At 31.7% G+C, this 20,130-nt stretch overlaps 2 protein-coding genes across 5 annotated transcripts; one reads left to right on the top strand and one right to left on the bottom strand.

Moving 5' to 3' along the window:
• Nucleotides 1–255: 255 nt before the first annotated feature.
• LOC140960516 (uncharacterized) lies at nucleotides 256–10,276 on the bottom strand. Of its 3 annotated transcripts, none has more exons than XM_073418815.1 (10): nucleotides 10,050–10,276; nucleotides 9,779–9,908; nucleotides 9,247–9,385; nucleotides 8,958–9,170; nucleotides 8,724–8,862; nucleotides 7,428–7,578; nucleotides 7,190–7,299; nucleotides 7,012–7,109; nucleotides 6,864–6,933; nucleotides 256–583 (listed from the first exon to the last, which is right to left on the bottom strand). In XM_073418815.1, exons 1-10 carry the CDS (start codon nucleotides 10,140–10,142, stop codon nucleotides 494–496), a joined length of 1,233 nt encoding a protein of 410 aa, XP_073274916.1. In that variant the 5' UTR covers nucleotides 10,143–10,276; the 3' UTR covers nucleotides 256–493. The 3 variants fall into 3 exon arrangements, 2 of the variants coding, with proteins under 2 accessions (XP_073274916.1, XP_073274915.1); XR_012172181.1 differs by having other exon boundaries at nucleotides 493–643; nucleotides 6,753–6,933; XM_073418814.1 differs by having other exon boundaries at nucleotides 6,864–7,109.
• Nucleotides 10,277–11,953: 1,677 nt separating this feature from the next.
• LOC140959845 (large ribosomal subunit protein eL39x) lies at nucleotides 11,954–16,117 on the top strand. 2 transcript variants are annotated; one of them, XR_012172068.1, is made up of 3 exons: nucleotides 11,954–12,092; nucleotides 12,190–13,303; nucleotides 16,103–16,117. XR_012172068.1 is itself a non-coding variant. In XM_073417879.1 (2 exons), the coding sequence occupies exons 1-2, from the start codon at nucleotides 12,090–12,092 to the stop codon at nucleotides 12,340–12,342; spliced, it is 156 nt and encodes a 51-aa protein (XP_073273980.1). In that variant the 5' UTR covers nucleotides 12,072–12,089; the 3' UTR covers nucleotides 12,343–12,528. The 2 variants fall into 2 exon arrangements, 1 of the variants encoding a protein (XP_073273980.1); XM_073417879.1 differs by lacking the exon at nucleotides 16,103–16,117 and having other exon boundaries at nucleotides 12,072–12,092; nucleotides 12,190–12,528.
• The last annotated feature ends 4,013 nt before the right edge of the window (nucleotides 16,118–20,130 follow it).

Consider the following 20,130-nt stretch of genomic DNA (forward strand, 5'->3'; position numbering starts at 1 on the left):
TTTACATAATATTTATATATCACGTCATATACACAGGCAACGAATGTTCACTAGCGTAAATTTCAGCACTGACCCCCATTAAATTCTTGGGTTCACCCTAATTTCATCCGATATTCACAATGTCATTATAAAAAATATACTCGTCGCAAGAAAAAACCCAGGAAAACGACATTATTTGCACGTAAGAAGATGCCTGGTTCGTATCTTTAATAACTTGCACTGCAAGGGGAAAAAATGAAAACCAAGACAATCTAGTGAAAGGTCATATGAAGGGTGCGGCGTCAACAAATATAGAATTCATGTGGCTCTTCAATAAATATTTATTAAAATAAAACATGGTCATATTCGGCTACAAAACACCTTTGATAAAAACTCGACTAAAATTAGAGCAATGTGACTTGCCTGAGGTCGAGATTCTGGGGGATCACACCTTTGTGTGACTGACAATACAATTTGACTCATAACAAATTAAAATAGGGCAAGAATAAAAGCCTCAGCGAATCGCCAAGCCCTGCACTGCTCGAGCGCCATTTTCAGTTATGTTATTCGCTTGGATGGTAGTAATCACATTAGAAATGTGTCCCTAAAAAAAATTGACATTTAAATCAGTCATAAAACCCGATGAAATATATAACAAATAAAACTGTTTGTGTTGAAAATTAATATTTAAAATGTGTATGTTGAATATTTGAATGTTGAAAATAAGAGTTGTAAATATTGAAAATTAGTGTGTTATGATGAAGGTAATGATGATTTTATTTTTGGATTATTTGTAAAGATTTTCTATAAATAGATCTCTCATTTGTGAAGAAAATCACAATTGAGTTGAGAGAAAAATATTATAAAGTGTGTAGTGTGATAATTTTGAGAGTTTGATATTTTTATTTTTTACCGTAAATTTTTACTTTTTTCACAACACGTTATCAGCACGAAGTTTTAAAAATCCTCCATACTTTTCCAAGCTCCAAACAGAAGAAAAAGGTAACAATAGTAATAATATTTATTTTACTGTTTATTTATTTATTGTGTATATACTTAATATATAATATAATGTTATAATAAAATAAATTTTTCAAAAACTTGTTATAAATCTTGGGAGGATGTTAAGACGACATCCCACACTCCCGGTAAGGGATACGACAAGTATAAAAGCCTATAAGATTTTTAAACAAAATATCTTATGACACCTCATTATAATAATGTGATATGATATACATAATTATTTAAAAATGACTAATATTATATACACCATATTATTACCATAAAATTATACAAATACATACATTTATTTTCTTGTACACCAACGGTCATAAACGGTAACAAAACGGCTAATATTTGCCCTATAAATATGATCTCACAAAAATATTCAATCACTCAAACTTTCTCTTCTTCTCTAAAATTATTCTTCATCAAATTTTTGAAGAAAAAAGAAGATAAATTTCACAAAGTTATTTTTAATTATTTTGGTTATAATACTCACGAATCTTGTACTTATCGGAGAATATCCTCCTCGTATGTTTTCTTTATTTTTACGAATGCTTGTATTTGTTGTTTATCCATTACTTTGTATTGCAATATTCATTAACTAATAAAATGCATCGTAATTTTTTTAGTACCACCATGTCAAACTTGGCAAAGCTCGAATTCATTGCTTTTGATATTACGGGAAAAAATTATATGCCATGGACTCTCGATGTAGAAATGCATCTTGAGTCATTAGGTCTAAATGAGACCATTAAAGAAAATGGTATATCTTCATCACAAGAAAAAACAAAAGCTATAATATTTTTGCGCCGACATCTTGATGAAGGTTTGAAATGTGAATATCTCATCGAAAAAGATCACATGGCTCTGTGGAAAGGATTAAAAGAAAGATTTGAACATATAAGGGAAGTTATACTTCCGACCGCCCGTGATGAATGGAATATGTTGAGATTCAAAGATTTTAAGAAAGTAAGTGATTACAATTCGGCGATGTATCGAATAATCTCGCAATTAAAATTTTGTGGACATGAGGTTACGGAATCGGAAATGCTTGAAAAAACATTTTCCACATTTCACGCATCAAATATAACTCTACAGCAACAATATAGAGTGCGTGGATTTGCGAGATATTCTGAACTTATCGCATGTCTTCTTGTGGCGGAAAAGAACAACGAGCTATTAATGAGAAATTATCAGTCCCGACCCACTGGATCAACAGCATTTCCAGAAGTAAATGCTGTAAGTAAAAATGAATTTAAACCTGGAAACCAAAATCAAAGTTACAGACAAGATTTTGGTCGAGGACAAAATCAAGGTCATGGTCGTGGACGTGGACGCGACCGTGGTTTTGAAAATAATCGAGATAGTTATTTATATAACTCATCTCAAAAGAGCGTCCCAAACCATCCACCGAAAAGACATCAAGAGAATATGAGTGTTAATGAGAATCACTCAAAAAGATTTGAAAGTTCTTGTTTCAGATGTGGTACTCCACGAAATTGGTCCCATATTTGTCGAGCCCTTGAGCACCTTTGTAAACTTTATAAAGAATCAATAAAGGGGAAAGAAAAGAAGACCAACTTTACTGAACACAGTGAACCTTTGATTGGTTCAATTCATTTTGATGCTGGAGATTTTCTTATTGATTTCTCAGATAATGATCAATTTGCTAGTGGAATAAATATGTAAAATATTTTTCCATGTACTCGTATGATAATGTTTTATAGTGTGTTATATTTTTAAATATGTATTGTATTGTATTTTATTGTCAGTAATTTTATTTCATTGCATATTTTTTTGAATTTCAAATATGGAAAATGCTATGAACCAAGCTGAAATTTGCATACCTCATAGTGGTACAACGCACACTATCCTCCGAAATAAAATATATTTATTGGAACTAAAACCAACAAAAACAATGGTGAATACAATATTAGGTCCTGTAGACTTGATTAAAGGATGTGGTAAAGCACAATTTTTGTTACCTAATGGTACAAAATTTTTGATCAGTGATGCTTTGTATTCACCACAATCGAAAAGAAATTTGTTGAGTTTTAATGATATATATTCCCATGGGTATGATACTCAAACAATGAATGAAGGGAATGAGAAATATATGTGTCTTACCACATATAAATCAGGAAAGAAATATGTGATTGAAAAACTACCAATGCTCCCTACTGGATTGCATTATACACATATAAGTCTCATTAAATCAAACATGGTAGTTGATAATTCTTCAATATTAACCAATTGGCATGATCGATTAGGACATCCTGGTTCAACAATGATGCGAAGAATTTTAGAAAATACACATGGTCATCCGTTGAAAGACCACAAGATCTTTCAGAATAATAAGTTTCAATGTAAAGCATGTTCTCTTGGAAAACTTATTATAAGACCATCACCAGCCAAAATCCAAACTGAATCACCAATGTTTCTTGAACGTATTCAGGGTGATATTTGTGGACCAATCCATCCACCATGTGGACCATTCAGATACTTTATGGTATTGATTGATGCCTCCAGCAGATGGTCACATGTATGTTTATTGTCAACTCGAAATGTTGCATTTGCAAGATTACTTGCTCAAATAATAAAATTGAGGAATCAATTTCCCGATTATACAATCAAGAAAATTAGACATGATAATGCTGGTGAATTTACTTCCCAGACTTTCAATGATTATTGTATATCTATGGGAATCATTGTTGAGCATCTTGTTGCTCATGTACATACACAGAATGGATTGGCTGAATCATTGATTAAACGTCTGCAAATGATTGCTAGACCAATGATTATGAAAACAAAGCTTCCTATTTCTATATGGGGACATACAATTTTACATGCTGCTTCATTAATTCGCATCAGATCAAGTGCATATCATAAATATGCCCCATTGCAGCTTACATTTGGTAAAGAACCAGACATTTCTCATCTGAGAATTTTTGGATGTATGGTGTATGTGCCTATTGCACCACCGCAACGAAAGAAAATGGGACCTCAAAGAAATATTGGAATTTATATCGGTTATGATAGTCCATCAATCATTCGATATCTTGAACCTCAGACAGGCGACGTGTTCACAGCACGTTTTGCTGATTGTCATTTTAATGAGGAAATTTTCACAATGTTAGGGGGAGACAAGAAACATACCGAAAAAGAAATTACATTGTATATATCATCATTGTTACGTCGGGATCCAAGAACACAACAATGTGAAAAAGATGTACAGCAAATTGTGCAATTGCAAAGAATAGCAAATCAAATACCAGATGCATTTACAGATGCAAAAGGGGTAACTAAATCATATATACATGATGTAAATGCTCCTGCTCGAATTGAAATTCCAAAGAAACAAATTGGACAAAGTCATGATGTCGTAAAACGCCTGAAGCGTGGAAGGCCAGTCGGTTCCAAGGATAAAAATCCTCGAAAAAAAAAATTCATAGAGAAACACAATGATCACAAAATAGAGAACGATGTTCCTAAAGAAACACATGATGATCACAAAATAGAAAATGTTGTTCCTGAATAAACACATGATGATGAAAATATTCTGTCAGAACCACAAACTGACGAGAATCATGAAATCTCTATCAATTATATTAATACTGGAAAAATATGGAACCGAAAAGATATAGAAGAAATTGATGATATATTTTCTTATAATGTGGCAATCGACATCATAAACGATAACGAAGATCATGAACCAAAATCTTTTGGTGAATGTAAAAATCGGCAGGATTGGATAAAATGAAAAGATGTCATCCAGGTTGAATTAGATTCGCTAAATAAACGTAATGTTTTTGGACCTATAGTCCTTACACCTGAAGGTGTAAAACCTGTTGAATACAAATGGGTTTTTATTCGAAAGCGAAATGAGAAAAATGAAATCGTAAGATATAAAGCTCGACTTGTTGCACAAGGTTTTTCTCAAAAGCCTGGAATCGATTATGAAGAAACGTATTCTCCCGTGATGGATGCAATTACGTTTCGGTATTTGATTAGCCTGGCAGTATCTGAAAATTTAGAAATGCGTCTTATGGATGTTGTTACAGCTTATTTATATGGATCACTTGATAGTAATATATATATGAAAATCCCTGAAGGATTTAAGATGCCTGAAGCACAAAGTTCAAAACCCAGAGAATGTTATTCTGTGAAATTACAAAGATCATTATATGGGTTAAAGCAATCCGACCGAATGTAGTATAATCGGCTAAGTGATCACTTGATGAAAAAGGGATATGTAATACTTCAATATGCCCTTGTGTTTTCATTAAGAAAACAACATCCGGATGCGTAATTATTGCTGTATATGTTGATGATTTAAACATCATTGGAACGAATAATGAAATTCATGAAGTTGTGTCATATTTGAAGGAAGAATTTGAAATGAAAGATCTTGGAAAAACCAAGTATTATCTGGGTTTACAAATTGAACAAAAAAAATGTGGAATATTTGTTCACCAGAAAAATTATACAGAAAAGATCCTTAAACGTTTTAATATGGATAAATCAAATCCTTTAAATACTCCAATGGTTGTTAGATCATTAAACATAGAAAAGGATCCATTCCGTCCATGTGATGATGATGAAGATATTCTTGGTCCAGAAGTACCATATCTAAGTGTTATCGGTGCCCTTATGTATCTTACAAATTGTACAATGCCTGATATATCTTTTGCTGTAAATTTATTGGCAAGATTTAGCACATCTCCAACAAAGAGACACTGCAACGGAATTAAACATATATTCCGTTATCTACGAGGAACGACAGACTTGGGATTTTTGTATTCAAAAGATGCTAATCCAAGTATAATTGATTATGCTGATGCTAGATACTTATCTGATCCACACAAGGCACGTTCCCAAATTGGATATGTATTTACTCGTGGAAGCATTGCAATTTCTTGGCGTTCACAGAAACAAACGCTCGTAACAACTTCATCAAATCATGCCGAGATTATTGCACTACATGAAGCAAGCCGTGAATGTGTGTGGTTAAAATCAATGACCCAACATATCCAAATCTCATGCGGATTATCATTCGACGAGAAGCCTGTGATACTATATGAAGATAATGCTGCATGTGTTGCTCAAATGAAAGAAGGATACATAAAAAGCGACAGAACTAAACATATTCCTCCTAAGTTCTTCGCATTCACCAAAGAGCTTGAGAAGAATAAATGTATTGATGTTCGTCACATTCAATCAAGTGAAAACTCATCAGATCTCTTCACAAAGGCACTTCCTACGACAATATTCAGAAAGCACATATATAATATTGGGATGCGCAATCTACGAAATTTGTGAAGAATTGTTCGTGTCAACATGAGGGGGAGTTTACGTGACTGCACTCTTTTTCCCTTACTATGGTTTTTATCCCAATGGGTTTTTCCTAGTAAGGTTTTTAACGAGGCAGTATAAAAACACGTAATGTATACAATCATTATGATCATCATCACAAGGGGGAGTGTTGAAAAATTATTTAAAAATGTGTTAAATATTTGTGTTGAAAATGTGAATGTTGAATGTTGAAAATTAGGTAAAATTAGGTGTTGAATATTGAAAATTAGTGTGTGATGATGTAGGTAATGATGTATTTTATTTTTGGATTATTTGTAAAAATTTTCTATAAATAGATCTCTCATTTGTGAAGAAAATCACAATTGAGTTGAGAGAAAAATATTATAAAGTGTGTAGTGTGATAATTTTGAGAGTTTGAGATTTTTATTTTTTACCGTAAATTTTTACTTTTTCACAACAGTTTGATCTTTATTTTTAAAAAAAAATCGGTTTGATCTTAAAGAGTGCACGATCTCTGATTCAGCTATTTATATAATCAAACTAGAAATGCCAGAGTGAAATCCTACCCGCCATGCTCCAAGCTTTGATCTTAGCGCTTTCCATTGCTGATGTCCAAAATCACGTTCAGCATAGCGGCTGCAATACAATAATACAACTTGTAGACGCTTTTCATAGCAATTTAAATCATATACATCTAACAAGTATATTACGTACCTCACGATGACTACTTGGTTCATCTGATCAATCCTGCAGTCCATCAATTTTGCTGTTATTGCCTTCACAACCCATGGCTCGACCTCATTGCCTTCAATCTAAGAAAGCCACAAAGCACAGACATATATAGAGATGTAAATTAGAAGTTATGCCCACACGCGGAAAGAAAAGACATTACCTTCAGTGTGTCCTTAATCAATGGATAAGGAACACGACCAGATTCATCAGTGCTAAGATCAACCAAGGATAGCAACCTCATCTTATTAACACAATCCTCATGCACCAGACCTACACCATACCATAGAAACATTAAGTACCTGGAGAGCGTAGAAGTGTTGCCACTAAGTTGAACAAACCTACTGTATGAGGCTTAAAGCATGTAATAGTTCGAATGCAAGAGACAAGCGATAACTCACCATAGTTTGTAAGTAAAGTGGGATTTGTCGCATGAAAATTCAAATATGCATCCAGCCTCTGAGTCACAAAGATTTTTAAAAGTTGATACACCGTGGAATATTTAGCATCTTTCTCCAGCTGAACCACAGCTGGCATATCTTGCAAATCACTCTGGTGCACAAAATAGAATAAGCAAATTGAGAAGGCCAAAATAAATGCTTGCCAGTAAACAAGCCACATTGAGATGTGTTAAGATACATTGAGAAGCGTTAAGCAGAGAATGCCAAAACAATAAACCAAAAATAGAATCATATCATACCTAAGGGACAGACAATGAAGTGAGGATGTATTGCAGACACATGCTTAAATTAACAAAACACTGAAAAAATTGTTCGGGAGAATAATGTTTGGCAACCACCTTAGACACAAAAGTGCACCGAACTTCTTTAACCCAGACTAACAAGACTAAACTCAGAGCTGCTAATATTTATGGACTCATATTGAATGTTTATTCATCAGCAGATCTCTTAAGAGGGATAAGGGGAAAAAGCACCGTCGTGCTTATTGCGAGGAACAGGAAAGAGAACCACATGGTCCTGAACATAAAATTGCATGAGAACTGATATAATGGAGTACTATGTATTTCAAATTTAACCAATCATAAATCTGTTTCAGCATAGTCTTAAAAATAATTAGATTACTCAGACCATAATTTGTAAGAGATACTAAAACACTCTTCACGATAGTGGAGTGAGCTTAAACACAAAATCTTTTGGGTCATAACGGTACCTTCTTAAACACAAAATCTTTTCATGAGAATATTGTATTGTTTAACATTTGAATAGGAACTTAAAACTTTACTGATGTTGAAGCTTGTAACACTCTTATTTTTTATTTCTGGAAATAAAAAATTTAGTATCTGCTGAGAGATTGTCATTAATGTTCTCAAGGTAGGGCTCAAAGTTGGTAACATGAAGTTCATTGATTTTTGTATCAATAACAGCACATCCAGGCAATGTTTATTATGATTAAAATTTAAAAGGATCAACTTGTTCCATTATTCGCACCAAGAGAAGAACTCTATTTGCTTCATAATAAAAAATTTCAAATGGCACTTTACATCAATGATAGTACAAGGTAAAAACAAACAATTCTTGCATAAGAGATACACATGTGCAGCCAGAAGACATCGCAACCAAGTACCGACATCCACAATATATTCTACCAACATAATTAGGGACACAATCAAGATCAAAAGCACAAAAAGATGGAAGAAAGTTTATAACATTCACAACTGAAATCAAGCAGAATTTTACCTGAAACATATCAGGTGCCTTAACAAACTCAATAATAGCTCGAACAGCTTCTTGCTTGGCCTCATTAAGAGTTGAGGCATCTTCGCCAGAAAAAGTAGACAGATACTTGACAAGAAATTTAAAAGAGTCTCTTGCAGTACTGGAAAGACAGGAATTTTGTTTGATCATCGCGTGATGAATACGTTCTTTGTATAGAAAAAGATATTGCAAAAGTGTACAAATTGAATCACTTACCTCTTAGTCTCCTTCAATACATTAGAAACGGTGAGAAAGAGAACTCTCTGGTCCTTCACCCCAAGATTCCACTCCCTGAGAAAACTATCCATCTTCTTGAAAGATGGAACAACATGTTCTGTAGTATTACCACTAACTGCCAAACTAAGTGCCTTCATATACACAAAGAATCTGCTATACGGGTTCTCCAATAGGTTGTAGAGGTTGAATAGACTATATAATGGAAAATGTTAGACAGCAGTTATAAGATGCTAGGATCTTGATGATTAATTGAAAATAGTTATATTACATCTTCAGGCTCAGTTCAGGCTTATTGTTTGGCTGTTGAGTAAACTTGGTTGATATGAGCTCAGCCATCTCATGCGCTTGATCAAGACTATCAGGCTTCTTAACAAGGTTGCATATGACAATATATATGCATTCAAGATCTAAAATGAAATTAATTAGAAGCCAGCCAGAAACATCTAATGAACCAAAAATACTTTTAGAATAAAAACATACTACAACTGCTATATTAATGATCAGAGCATATTCAAACACTAGCCAGGAAGAACAAAAAAAAACACATAATCCTCGAAGAAAAATTCACATAATTCAATCAGAATGACCAAATAAACACATCACATCAACAACTAATTTTGAAAATTTATTATTTTTACACAAGATTTCCTTTTATGATTTAACTCATTTCAATTGGAAACTGGGTATTACTATTACCCTAACAAAGAATGGAAAACTTGACCACACAGCACATAGTTATTAAAACATCAGAACCATTCAAGTGACAACTAAAGAGACTCATCCAGTGCGAATTATATCACCTTTTTCAGAAGCTTTCGAGAAGATCACATCAGCAGAGGTAAGCATCAACGAAGCTAAATCCAACCACCTGTTTTGAACCATACATTCTCCAGCTTCCGCCAACAATCTACTGACCTGACCCTCCGCCACCTTTCGACACAGACATCAAAATTACATAAAAATCCGTCACAGACAATAACCAAATATCAACTACAATCACCAAACTTCCATATACATCTCCACAAAAACCTGCATTATTTAATGCGCCGATAAATCTTGCGTAACTATTACCTCAGGACCTGCATCTCCCCATGACAACTCGGCAGTAAAACGAACGACGGAGAGGGCAGGATCTTCTTCTGATGTGGGGACAACGGTCGCCATTCTCTGAAATCGTAGATTTAGAACCCTAGAGAGATCCGATGGTGAAGAGAAAAGCAACGAGATAGAAAGAGGGATGAACCTAAACCCTAATTCCGGGATTGTGTCGCGAAAAGTTTTCGCTAATAATACGTGTTTTAACTTATAGGCGGTAGGGTTGATAAACTGGGTTTATGAATTTTTAACCACTTTATTCTTTATTTCATACCAGTGATAATTTAATCAAGTCAATCTCTTCTATGAATGATTAGATTATATTAATTAGGATAAAATAATCACTATTCACCTCTTATCATTAGTTATCCTACTCTTAATCCATCTTATTTATTCAATTTTATCCTTCTTCTAAATCCAAACTCACCACCATTTCCCTCCACCGACCACCCCCGTCGCCCGCCGCCGCCCGCCGCCGACCATCGCCGACCGTCACCGGACGCCGCCCACCGCCGCAGACCGTCACCTGACGCCGCCTCATGCCGCTGACCACCACCGACCACCGCCGTCTCTCGACGCCGATCACCCCCGCCAGCCGCGGCCAAGCACCCCCTCCTCCTACCGATCGACCCTGTCGTCTCCGACCGGCAATCACACCGCTGGCCGACCACCACCGTTGCAAAAATGAAAGGACAATTTCGTCAATTCATCAAAATATTATTATTTATCACATTCTTAATAATCATACCAAACATAATATTATTTTATCATCATCTACTCCATTCATTCTTTTTATCATTTATGTGTTAATCATTCTGTAATCATATCATTCAAACCAAACATAGTTAAATGATTAGGTTAAAAAGAAAAAATAAATATTTATATTTCAACTTTTAAAATATTTTTGTACAAAAATATAAATAAAATTCTTACATTTGTATTCAATTTTTTTTAATAATGTTACATATAAGATTCATTTTATTTTCTTATAATAATAAATTTTTTAAGATTAAATATTATTTAAATATGAATATGCATAATCTCTTCTAAAAATAAAAACTCTAGAATGATATTATTTAATAGATAAAATAAAATAAAATAAAATATTCATGATTTTGTGTATATTATGAAGTATATAAACTATAATAATTACAACAATTATAATTATAATCTATTTTATTTTATATAAGTTCATAAAAATTATTTTGAAAAACACTAAAATATTTTATTTGCACACTGTACATTTTCCACAAATCTATACTATACAAAGATGGAGGTTTTTAATTGTCTGATTTTGTAAAATAAATTAGTTTTTTTATGAAAATATCATATTCATTTAAATAAATAATATGTTCGTATAATTTACTCATAATTACAATATCTAATCTATTTTAAAATTTTAAAAATTCACATATTATCTTTATAGATCACATATTTAATATAATTGAATTATATTTGTCCAAATAATAATTAAAAACTATAACAAAATTTTATGAATCAACTCTATCTATTATAACGTGATTCATATAACTTTCAGTCGTTCGACTTTGTGACATCAATTAGAATTTATGAAAATATCATATTCATTTAGATAAGTAATATTTTTCATATAATTTACTTAAACTTCAATATCTAATTCACTTAAAAAATTCAAAAATTCATTCTACGAATCTCATATTAATTATTTTTATTCAAATAATAATTTAAAGCTATAAAAATAATTTGTAAATAAACTCAATTTATTAATGATTAAAATTTATATACATAATAGTCACATATCTATAATTGAGTTGTATTGTCTTATTAATATATTCCGGGGTTAAGCTACAATTTCATGACTTTAAGGTCGTTCACGTGAATTTTACGCCAAATTGGGGGGCCTCTGAAGTTATTAATACTAAATTTCTTTATCAGGGTTAGGGTTTATATAGCAGCCGCAAAGAGCAACAGTCCGAAAATCAAATTTCACCCAGCCGAAACCCTAGAGAAGAGAGCTTCTTGCCACTGGAGATCAAGATGGTACGGTTATATTTCTCCCTTTCTCTATTTACGCTTACAAATGAATGTTTTTGTATTTGTTTGAATGAATATATTGTGTGCGTGATTGTATGAGCAGCCGTCCCACAAAACGTTCATGATAAAGAAGAAATTGGCGAAGAAACAGAGGCAGAACAGGCCTATCCCATACTGGATCCGTATGCGTACTGACAACACCATCCGCTACAACGCCAAGCGCCGCCATTGGCGCCGTACCAAGCTCGGATTCTGAGCGACGCCGTTTCTATCTTACCTACCCTTGCTTAAGATTATGTCTTTGTCTCCTTTGGATTTCATGTTATAATTTAAATGAAATAGATAGTCCTATGTTTTGTGATGCAACACTTCTTAGCAGGTTTTGATCAATGTTATGGATTCTTAACAATTGCATTTCGAAACTGGGTTTGTATTCTTTTAATCTAGCCTTAATTTATTTCCTGTACATTTGAATTTTTTTCCTGTCCGTGGCTGGTTGGTTCAAGGTTCCTGGGAGAATGTGCGTACCTAATCTGGGAGTATGTAGTGTATTTTTAGGAGGAAAGATTTGATTTTTAGAAAGTTGAAGCTTTTTTATTTGTCTCCTGTTGTAGATATGGCTGTTGTTAGATTCCCAATTTTTTTTACATTTTTATTATCTGTATGGATTTGGCTTGTCTAATTGAATTAACTAGCTTGGATTAGCTTTACTTGACTGTAGAATCGACCTGAAATGATTAGGTACAGCTTAACTCTCCACAGAAGTATGAACTATTATCTTTATGGTGGCTTCATTACTTGTCTTTTCGTTTTTAACTGTCATGTGAGGAAATTGTACAACATGGTCGGAGTGCTAGGCATTTTAGTGCATGATAGATTGAATATAGAGATGAGTTTTGGTTTAACAGATTGAGGTCTGTCGATTGAATATAGTGATGAGTTTTGGTTTAACAGATTGAGGTTTGATCTCTCAAACAACGGATTTTTGAAACGGTGAATCTGCTGCATATCTCTGAAATAATACTTGAAACCCTTGTGTTGCCTGAGGGAAGGATGACGGCTTTGTTACGGTTTGATTGCTTTGCACTATTTTAGTCCTTGTGGTGAGGTTTGCATGTGTTTTTGTTGTATTTATTGTTCGGGGTGTTTGAGTAGAACCGGCCTCAATTTATCAAAATTTCAGTAAATTTACTTGATGGTAAGGTAGAAATGGTTAAGTTGAAAGGATGGATCCAATGGGGCTTGTGAATACTTCTCATAGGATTGAGTTTGTGTCTTCGTGTTTAGTGTTACCAGGCTTCTGCTATGTGATTTTACATCGTGTCTAAACGCCAATGTAAATGTAGAGTAGATTTGGTTGACTGCCCATTATAGATATCGTAGATCTATTGGTTCTATAAATTTTTCGAATAGAACACGTTCATATAGATGGAACAGGAAATATGCACTGTTTTTTTTCATATGGGACCAATTTTTCGTTGGAGGAAAATCAAGCATTGCTATATCATTTTGATTCTGTATATCGAAATATACCCAAGCCCTCGTCTGGACCATCAATATAACTATTACTTTGATTTGTCTTTTTACAAAAATATTCGATTGTCATTTTATACTTTGGTTCAATATATCATTTCAAGAAATTTCAAGTTTCTTACTTCTATGTCTTTTATTTATTCTAATCAAACATCAAATTAAATAATTGGTTCAATATATCATTTCAAGAAATTTCAGGTTTCTTACTTTCAAGAAACTGGTAAAAGATTCGTTATTTTATCATCTTGAAATAGAACTAAATTTAATTCATGATTTAACTTATGTTTTTATAGAAGCTGATTTTTATTATTTTTTTTGGAGTTATTGGACAGAATTCTATAATAATGAAGCGAATCAAATCTATTTGGTGAAAATTATTTGTATGTTTAAGGGTAAGTAAACTTCGGTTCTACTGAAATAACTGGTCAAATTGAGTTAATTCAAAAAACTTAGTTAGATTAGTTTGGTTGTTAAGTTTTTTTATATACACAAGATATTGATTGTTTCGGTTAAATAGGTTCGTACATGTTATGAATTTCAAAATTAATTTTTTGGGTTAAAAATAAATAAAATTGTTGGTGCCTTGGCTTAAATTATAAAAGTTATCTGTATTGGGTCTTGCCTTCATGATACTGGTCCAAGTTTGACAAGAAAAGAAAGTTTCAAACATGTCTATTGGCACACTTCACTTTCATCGACTCATCTCTATCTCGTTCTTTTCCCAGTTGTCCTAACTTTGAATCGAATAAAACTAAGACCGATGGACGAGATATTCCCAGTTTACCCACTTTGTTTTTGTTGAACTTGGCATCATTAAATTATCGGGTCGCTTTCTTCGGTTTTAATAGTAAAAATCGGATGGTAAAATTAATTATGTTAGTTCGATTTTAACCGAATACTCACTCGTTTTATATCCCCCAAGTGAAATTTGAAAATGGATGGATATTTAAGAAGAATGCTTTCTGGAGTGATAATGTAAATGGGGGCGTCCCAAATTTTAAAATTGTCCGGATCATCAGATAGCCTGTAGCCGCTATTTGTATTTATAGCCCAAATATTTGATATGTGAGTGTCGTCTAAGTAATGTTCACGTAAGTGGATACGGTGAGTGATGAACATGTTAGAACTATAGTGTAACTATATGGATCTCGTCATTTAATAGATGGACAAAAATACTCTTATTTTATCTGATAAAAATTATTATTAACAACTTAATTTAGTAAATTCTAAACACAACTAAATGATTTGTTAATCATAATCCACAACTTAAAGAATTTTTAAAAAATTACATTAAAAAGATTTGCACGAGAATTATCGCGTGCGTGGGTTGCTGNAATTTTGAAAATTTTAATTTAATTTTAAAATTAAAAAAATTCATATTTTTCTTTATATATCGAAAAACATGAAATTTAAGTATAAATGAAAATTCTATCGAGGTTCATGCAAGAATCAGACATTTTTGCGTCACTCGCCATCCAAATGTGGATACGGTGGCATATAAAAGCCTATCTAAAATGGTTCCACTGGAGATGCTGATCAAGATTTTCTATAATTTTTCCAATGAGTATAGGATATGTTAATTGGACTCGAAAATTTCAAACAGTTTATTTCGAGTCCAAACAGTTTATTTGGACTCGAAAATTTCAAACAGTCTATTAGTCTTTTTAAGTTTGTTTGTTGTCTCATGCAAATTTATTTAGCTAGTGTGATTTTGCAGCCTACTGCATTTGTGAGTGGTTGCTAGTCTTTCATCATAAAACATATTTTTTCCGCTTGACACTAATGTAACACCGATATATCTAGTGTCATGTAAAAACTCTCATTGAAAAAATGACTAAAATTATAAAATAAATGACAAAATTGCGAAAAAATTATATGACTACGACTCAATTCTTAAAATATATTGGACCAAATCGTATAAAGATAAACATATGTGATTTTCTATTTTTTATTTGAAAGGAATATAATTTATTCCTTAATTATAGTTTTATTTTTTTTTTATAATATTGTTCATATTAAAGTATAGAATTTTGTCTTTTTAGATTATTGAGATCTTTGATAAACTGTAGGTATGATATATTTATTTAGAAAAGAGTTTATTTCTTAGTAAACTCTTATTTTCATATCTTGTAGGATTCTATCCAAGAAATAAATTTTATGACAAACGAAGCTTATAAATAATCAAAGATAGATGATGTGATTAAAAAATGAGGAATATAGACGTCGCATGGTAGCAAGCACGTGAGTTTGTGATTTATTTCAAAGAGATCAAGTGTTCAAGTCAAGGCGTGTTGTTGTGTTTACGTGGAGTATTAAAGACACGGATGCACAACACCTCAAGCAACTAATCACAGTGTTGTTTAGTATGTTTGTTTATCAAACAAAATTTCGGCTTCACAAACATTTTATCCTTAGTTTTGGTTATTTGATTTGATAAGTTTTTTGGATGCATTTGGTTCTTTCATTTCGTTAAAGAGAGTTAGCTTATCTTTATCCACTAGTATTTTTGTAAATTGACAAACTTTTCTTGTGAATTTTTTGCCCCGATACAATGCAGTGCGTACACTTCTGCATGATTAATTGTGCCTTATTTTATTCATCAAAATTTAATTGTCTGATAAATTATATTATTTCACTGCATTTCGTGTTAAGATGTTACAACACTACACACAACATCTACATCTGATTCATACAGTCTCCGTCTATTTAGTACTTTTATGTCAAACAACTCTTTCAATATTTATGAACAATAAATGTGGAGATAACATTTTTTTTATGTAAAAATATCATTCAATTTTGAATTTTTTTAATATTCAGTCATTGTTTTGGTTCGAAGTATACGATCATATTTAATGGGAAATTCGTTTTTTTTTCTCTATATTTTAATGCAAAGTACCAATTTATGTTTTTTTTCACATTTATATTATTGTGCCCCACAGTTGATTACAACATATCCAGTATAATTCATGATACGCCATATTTTTTTGGAAATTTCCAATATACCTGGAGTATAATTGTCTACTAGAATTTGATCTTCTATACCGTCGAAATTGAATCTAAGTCATATATTTTAATTTTTGATAGTTTTAATCATTTTTCGTCAAATTTGTTATGTTACTCTACAAAAGTAGCAACATGTTGGCGACAAGTCAGCGAGACAGTGCCACGTCTGAAAAATGACTAAAACTACATAAAACCAAAAACACGCATGATATATTAGAGCGGTTGCCCAAATCAATTTATACTGCAGGATTTTTAGTGTTATTCTGTAAATTTGTTTTCTATTTAGTTAAATTTCTCGAATTTTCTAGCTAATGTAATCTTATAAATATTTTAATCATGTTACACGAACAAATTGCGACCTATCGAAATAATTCGTGTTTAATCAGTTTACACCTATGGCGCAAATCTATGACTAAGGTCTAAAACCACTGAACTTGAGTTGTAATCTTCAATATATTTTGTTCACATGTTCAACCCCAAAATATTATTTCATAAATTAATTTATATACAAAAAGGATTTTTCATTTAATTTTTGAATTATTAAAATATTTACAATGAATTGGACTAATTTCCAGATGGAAGAAATCTTGGCAGATTTTTTTATTATTATTTCTTTATAGTATAATTATTTTTATTGCATTACAAATAATTTCAAGATCCCCATGGATTCGATTCCATCGCAGTTGCAGGAAGGCAAGCGGGCATGTGCATAAATCTGTCAAGTCTTCAATTAATAATTATTTTAAAATAATAAATAAATCCAACTGATCATTTCAGAAACATGACAATCTCTGTATTTTATGTGCACAAAAACCTATCACAAAAGCTCTTGTGAAATAATTTCACGAGTAATTTTGTGATATGGATTAATGATCTGACCTCACTCGTGAAAAATATAATTTTTATGTTAAAAAATAATATTTTTCATTACATGTATGTACCATGTCGATACGTCTCACTGATATAGATATGTGAGACCGTTTCTACTCAAAATATATTATCTTTAAACATCTCATGTCACATGACAATCTCTGTATTTTATGTGAACAAAAACCTATCACAAAAGCTCTTGTGAAATATAATTTCACGAGCAATTTTGTGATATGGATCAATGATCTGATCTCACTCATGAAAACTATAACTTTTTTTTGTTAAAAATATTATTTTTTTATTATATGTATGTACTATGTCAATATGTCTCACTGATATAGATATATGAGACCGTCTCTATTAAAAATATACATATATCTTTAGACATCTCATGTAACGTGATATGTCTAGGAAGAATATTTATTAGGATACAACGTGTACCCTTACTCAAATTATAAGTGTCATATTATTTTATTGGTCGATTGTAATCAAATTTGACACACGCTCTCCTCCATTAATTGATCACAAAGTTGTAATTGATAACACCTTATATTAGATCAAGAATTAGGAAATTATCCCATTTGACTCTCATAATTTACACAATAATTTATATGTCATGGCACATGCATGGTTGATTTGTAAGGGCAGAGACGACGTCTCAACGATGTCAAAGATTAATTCGAAAAAAAAAAATCATCGTATTCAACTCAGGTTTTTTCTTAGCTCGATTGATTTGTTGTTCTCAATTGACTTGAAACGCTAATCTAAAAAAAATCCATTACATCACGAATTACATATAGCGATAATCAAGTTCGTGTTTTTAAGGAAAAAATCGATGAATGATCATATTCGTGTATGTTGGATCGCCCTCGGACTAATGGTTAATTTGTTCGAACTTAGTATAAGCTAGATGGGATTGATTGAGATGGGTAAGTAGTTGGTTTTTGCCTTATGAAATTGAAGCACGCCTCATGGGAGATCTTTACTTTATACACGTACGTGATGTGTAACCTTTTTTGTAGCTCTCTATTTCAAGTTTCAATTATCAAATCATCCAATTTTTTCCCCTCTTTATTTGGTTATTAAAGTCAAATAACTTGAAAATTCATAGCATATGATAGGTTTACATATGTACTCTTCAAGTATTATTACATTATATATATATATATATATATATATATATATATGATTTGTGAAGCAAGCAAAATGATCTTCTTGGGAACAACACCCCATGTTCTTGTAATATCTTGCAAGGACATTGACCTCTTTGAGAAAAATAACAAATGGATGGAGCTTGGGAAAATTGACGGTGCAATGGAAAAAGTCCTTTTTAAAAATAAAAAAAAAGATTGTACGTTTTTTTATGAAATTTAAAAATTTTGTCACATAATAATATCAGGCTATTTTCTTTTTATTTCAAATTGGGTAGTTATTTGGAATGTCAAAATCGGACCGACCAGTTAGCCCGACACGGTACGATCAGTATCTGACCTGAAAAAATAATCAGGTTAGGTCGGGAAAATTTTAAATTTTTAAAAAATATATAATTAATAAATATTGCCTATATTTTTATATATAGTGTGTTTGGAAAATTATTTATTGTATATTTATATCATAAATTTTCATAATTTAATATTTATTTTGTGTATTTTTTATTTTTTAAACGATTTTTTATTTGATTTAATAAATATAATTTAATTTCCTATAACTAGAATTTCAAATTTAAATCATATATAAAGAAAATTTTTTTATTATGTGTTTAAATTATTATTATTTTTTCAATTTTATTTATATTTTTAAAAAAATTAAAAAATAAACAATTGGGTTGATCGAGTTGAGTCGAATTTAGGTTTAGATTGTGAGTTTTCGGGTTGAGCAATTTTTAAATAATATTATACACCAACCCGATTCAATCCACTCGAATTAACGCCCCTAATAGCAATATGTTGACGCAGTTGTCAAAATGTTTACAAAACCAAAGTTGTTATTTTTCTATCATCTATCAAACTCTTCCCAAAAATTTAACGCTTAAAGCAAAGGATCGATGAGTCGAAAGAGGGGAAAGTCGAACCGTGCAAGAGTTTGTTATCAATGAGAGAAAAAAAATTAAATGTAATGTGTTATTTCTTCAAAATGAAAACATATATTGAATCCAATTTCAATTTAAATTTAAATTTAAATTTAAATTTAAATTTAAATTGAAATTTAAATAGTTAGGTCATTGATTTTTTTATTTAAATCTACCCTTTGTCTCTTTCCGAGTGTGGTTGAATGGAACACGTGATAGGATAAACAAACATTATTAGCAAAGATAAAAAGTGTCCTTTAAATGCGTTTAAATGATACTTGCATTATCACAAAAGGTTGTGATGTCAATCACATTTAATTGGGACGATATGTGAAATACAATCCACAATATCNTGCTCAATTATAATTCATTAAATTTTACCAGACTTCCTATCATATGAACTGTTATATTGTACACATTAATTAACTGCTAAGTTGATTTGCGGCAGTTGAAATAATCAATTAAAATGGCAACTACCTAACATTAAGTTATGTGTGAATCATGCAACTGAACTTCAAAACGAGACCAATAGGTTATTTTGAAGAGAACAACAATCATAGGGTATCCACA

This window comes from Primulina huaijiensis, chromosome 15 (genome assembly GCF_012295235.1).
Source record: "Primulina huaijiensis isolate GDHJ02 chromosome 15, ASM1229523v2, whole genome shotgun sequence".
NCBI lineage: Eukaryota > Viridiplantae > Streptophyta > Magnoliopsida > Lamiales > Gesneriaceae > Primulina > Primulina huaijiensis.

What these genes read in the sequence shown, in the direction of transcription:
- LOC140960516 (XM_073418814.1), bottom strand. Translation starts at nt 10,142, where the DNA reads ATGGCGACCGTTGTCCCCACATCAGAAGAAGATCCTGCCCTCTCCGTC. An exon ending in CTCGAAAGCTTCTGAAAAAG is followed by an intron (nt 9,386 to 9,778) that starts GTGATATAATTC and finishes ATTTCATTTTAG; the next exon opens with ATCTTGAATGCATATATATT. An exon ending in TGATTAAGGACACACTGAAG is followed by an intron (nt 7,110 to 7,189) that starts GTAATGTCTTTT and finishes TGGCTTTCTTAG; the next exon opens with ATTGAAGGCAATGAGGTCGA.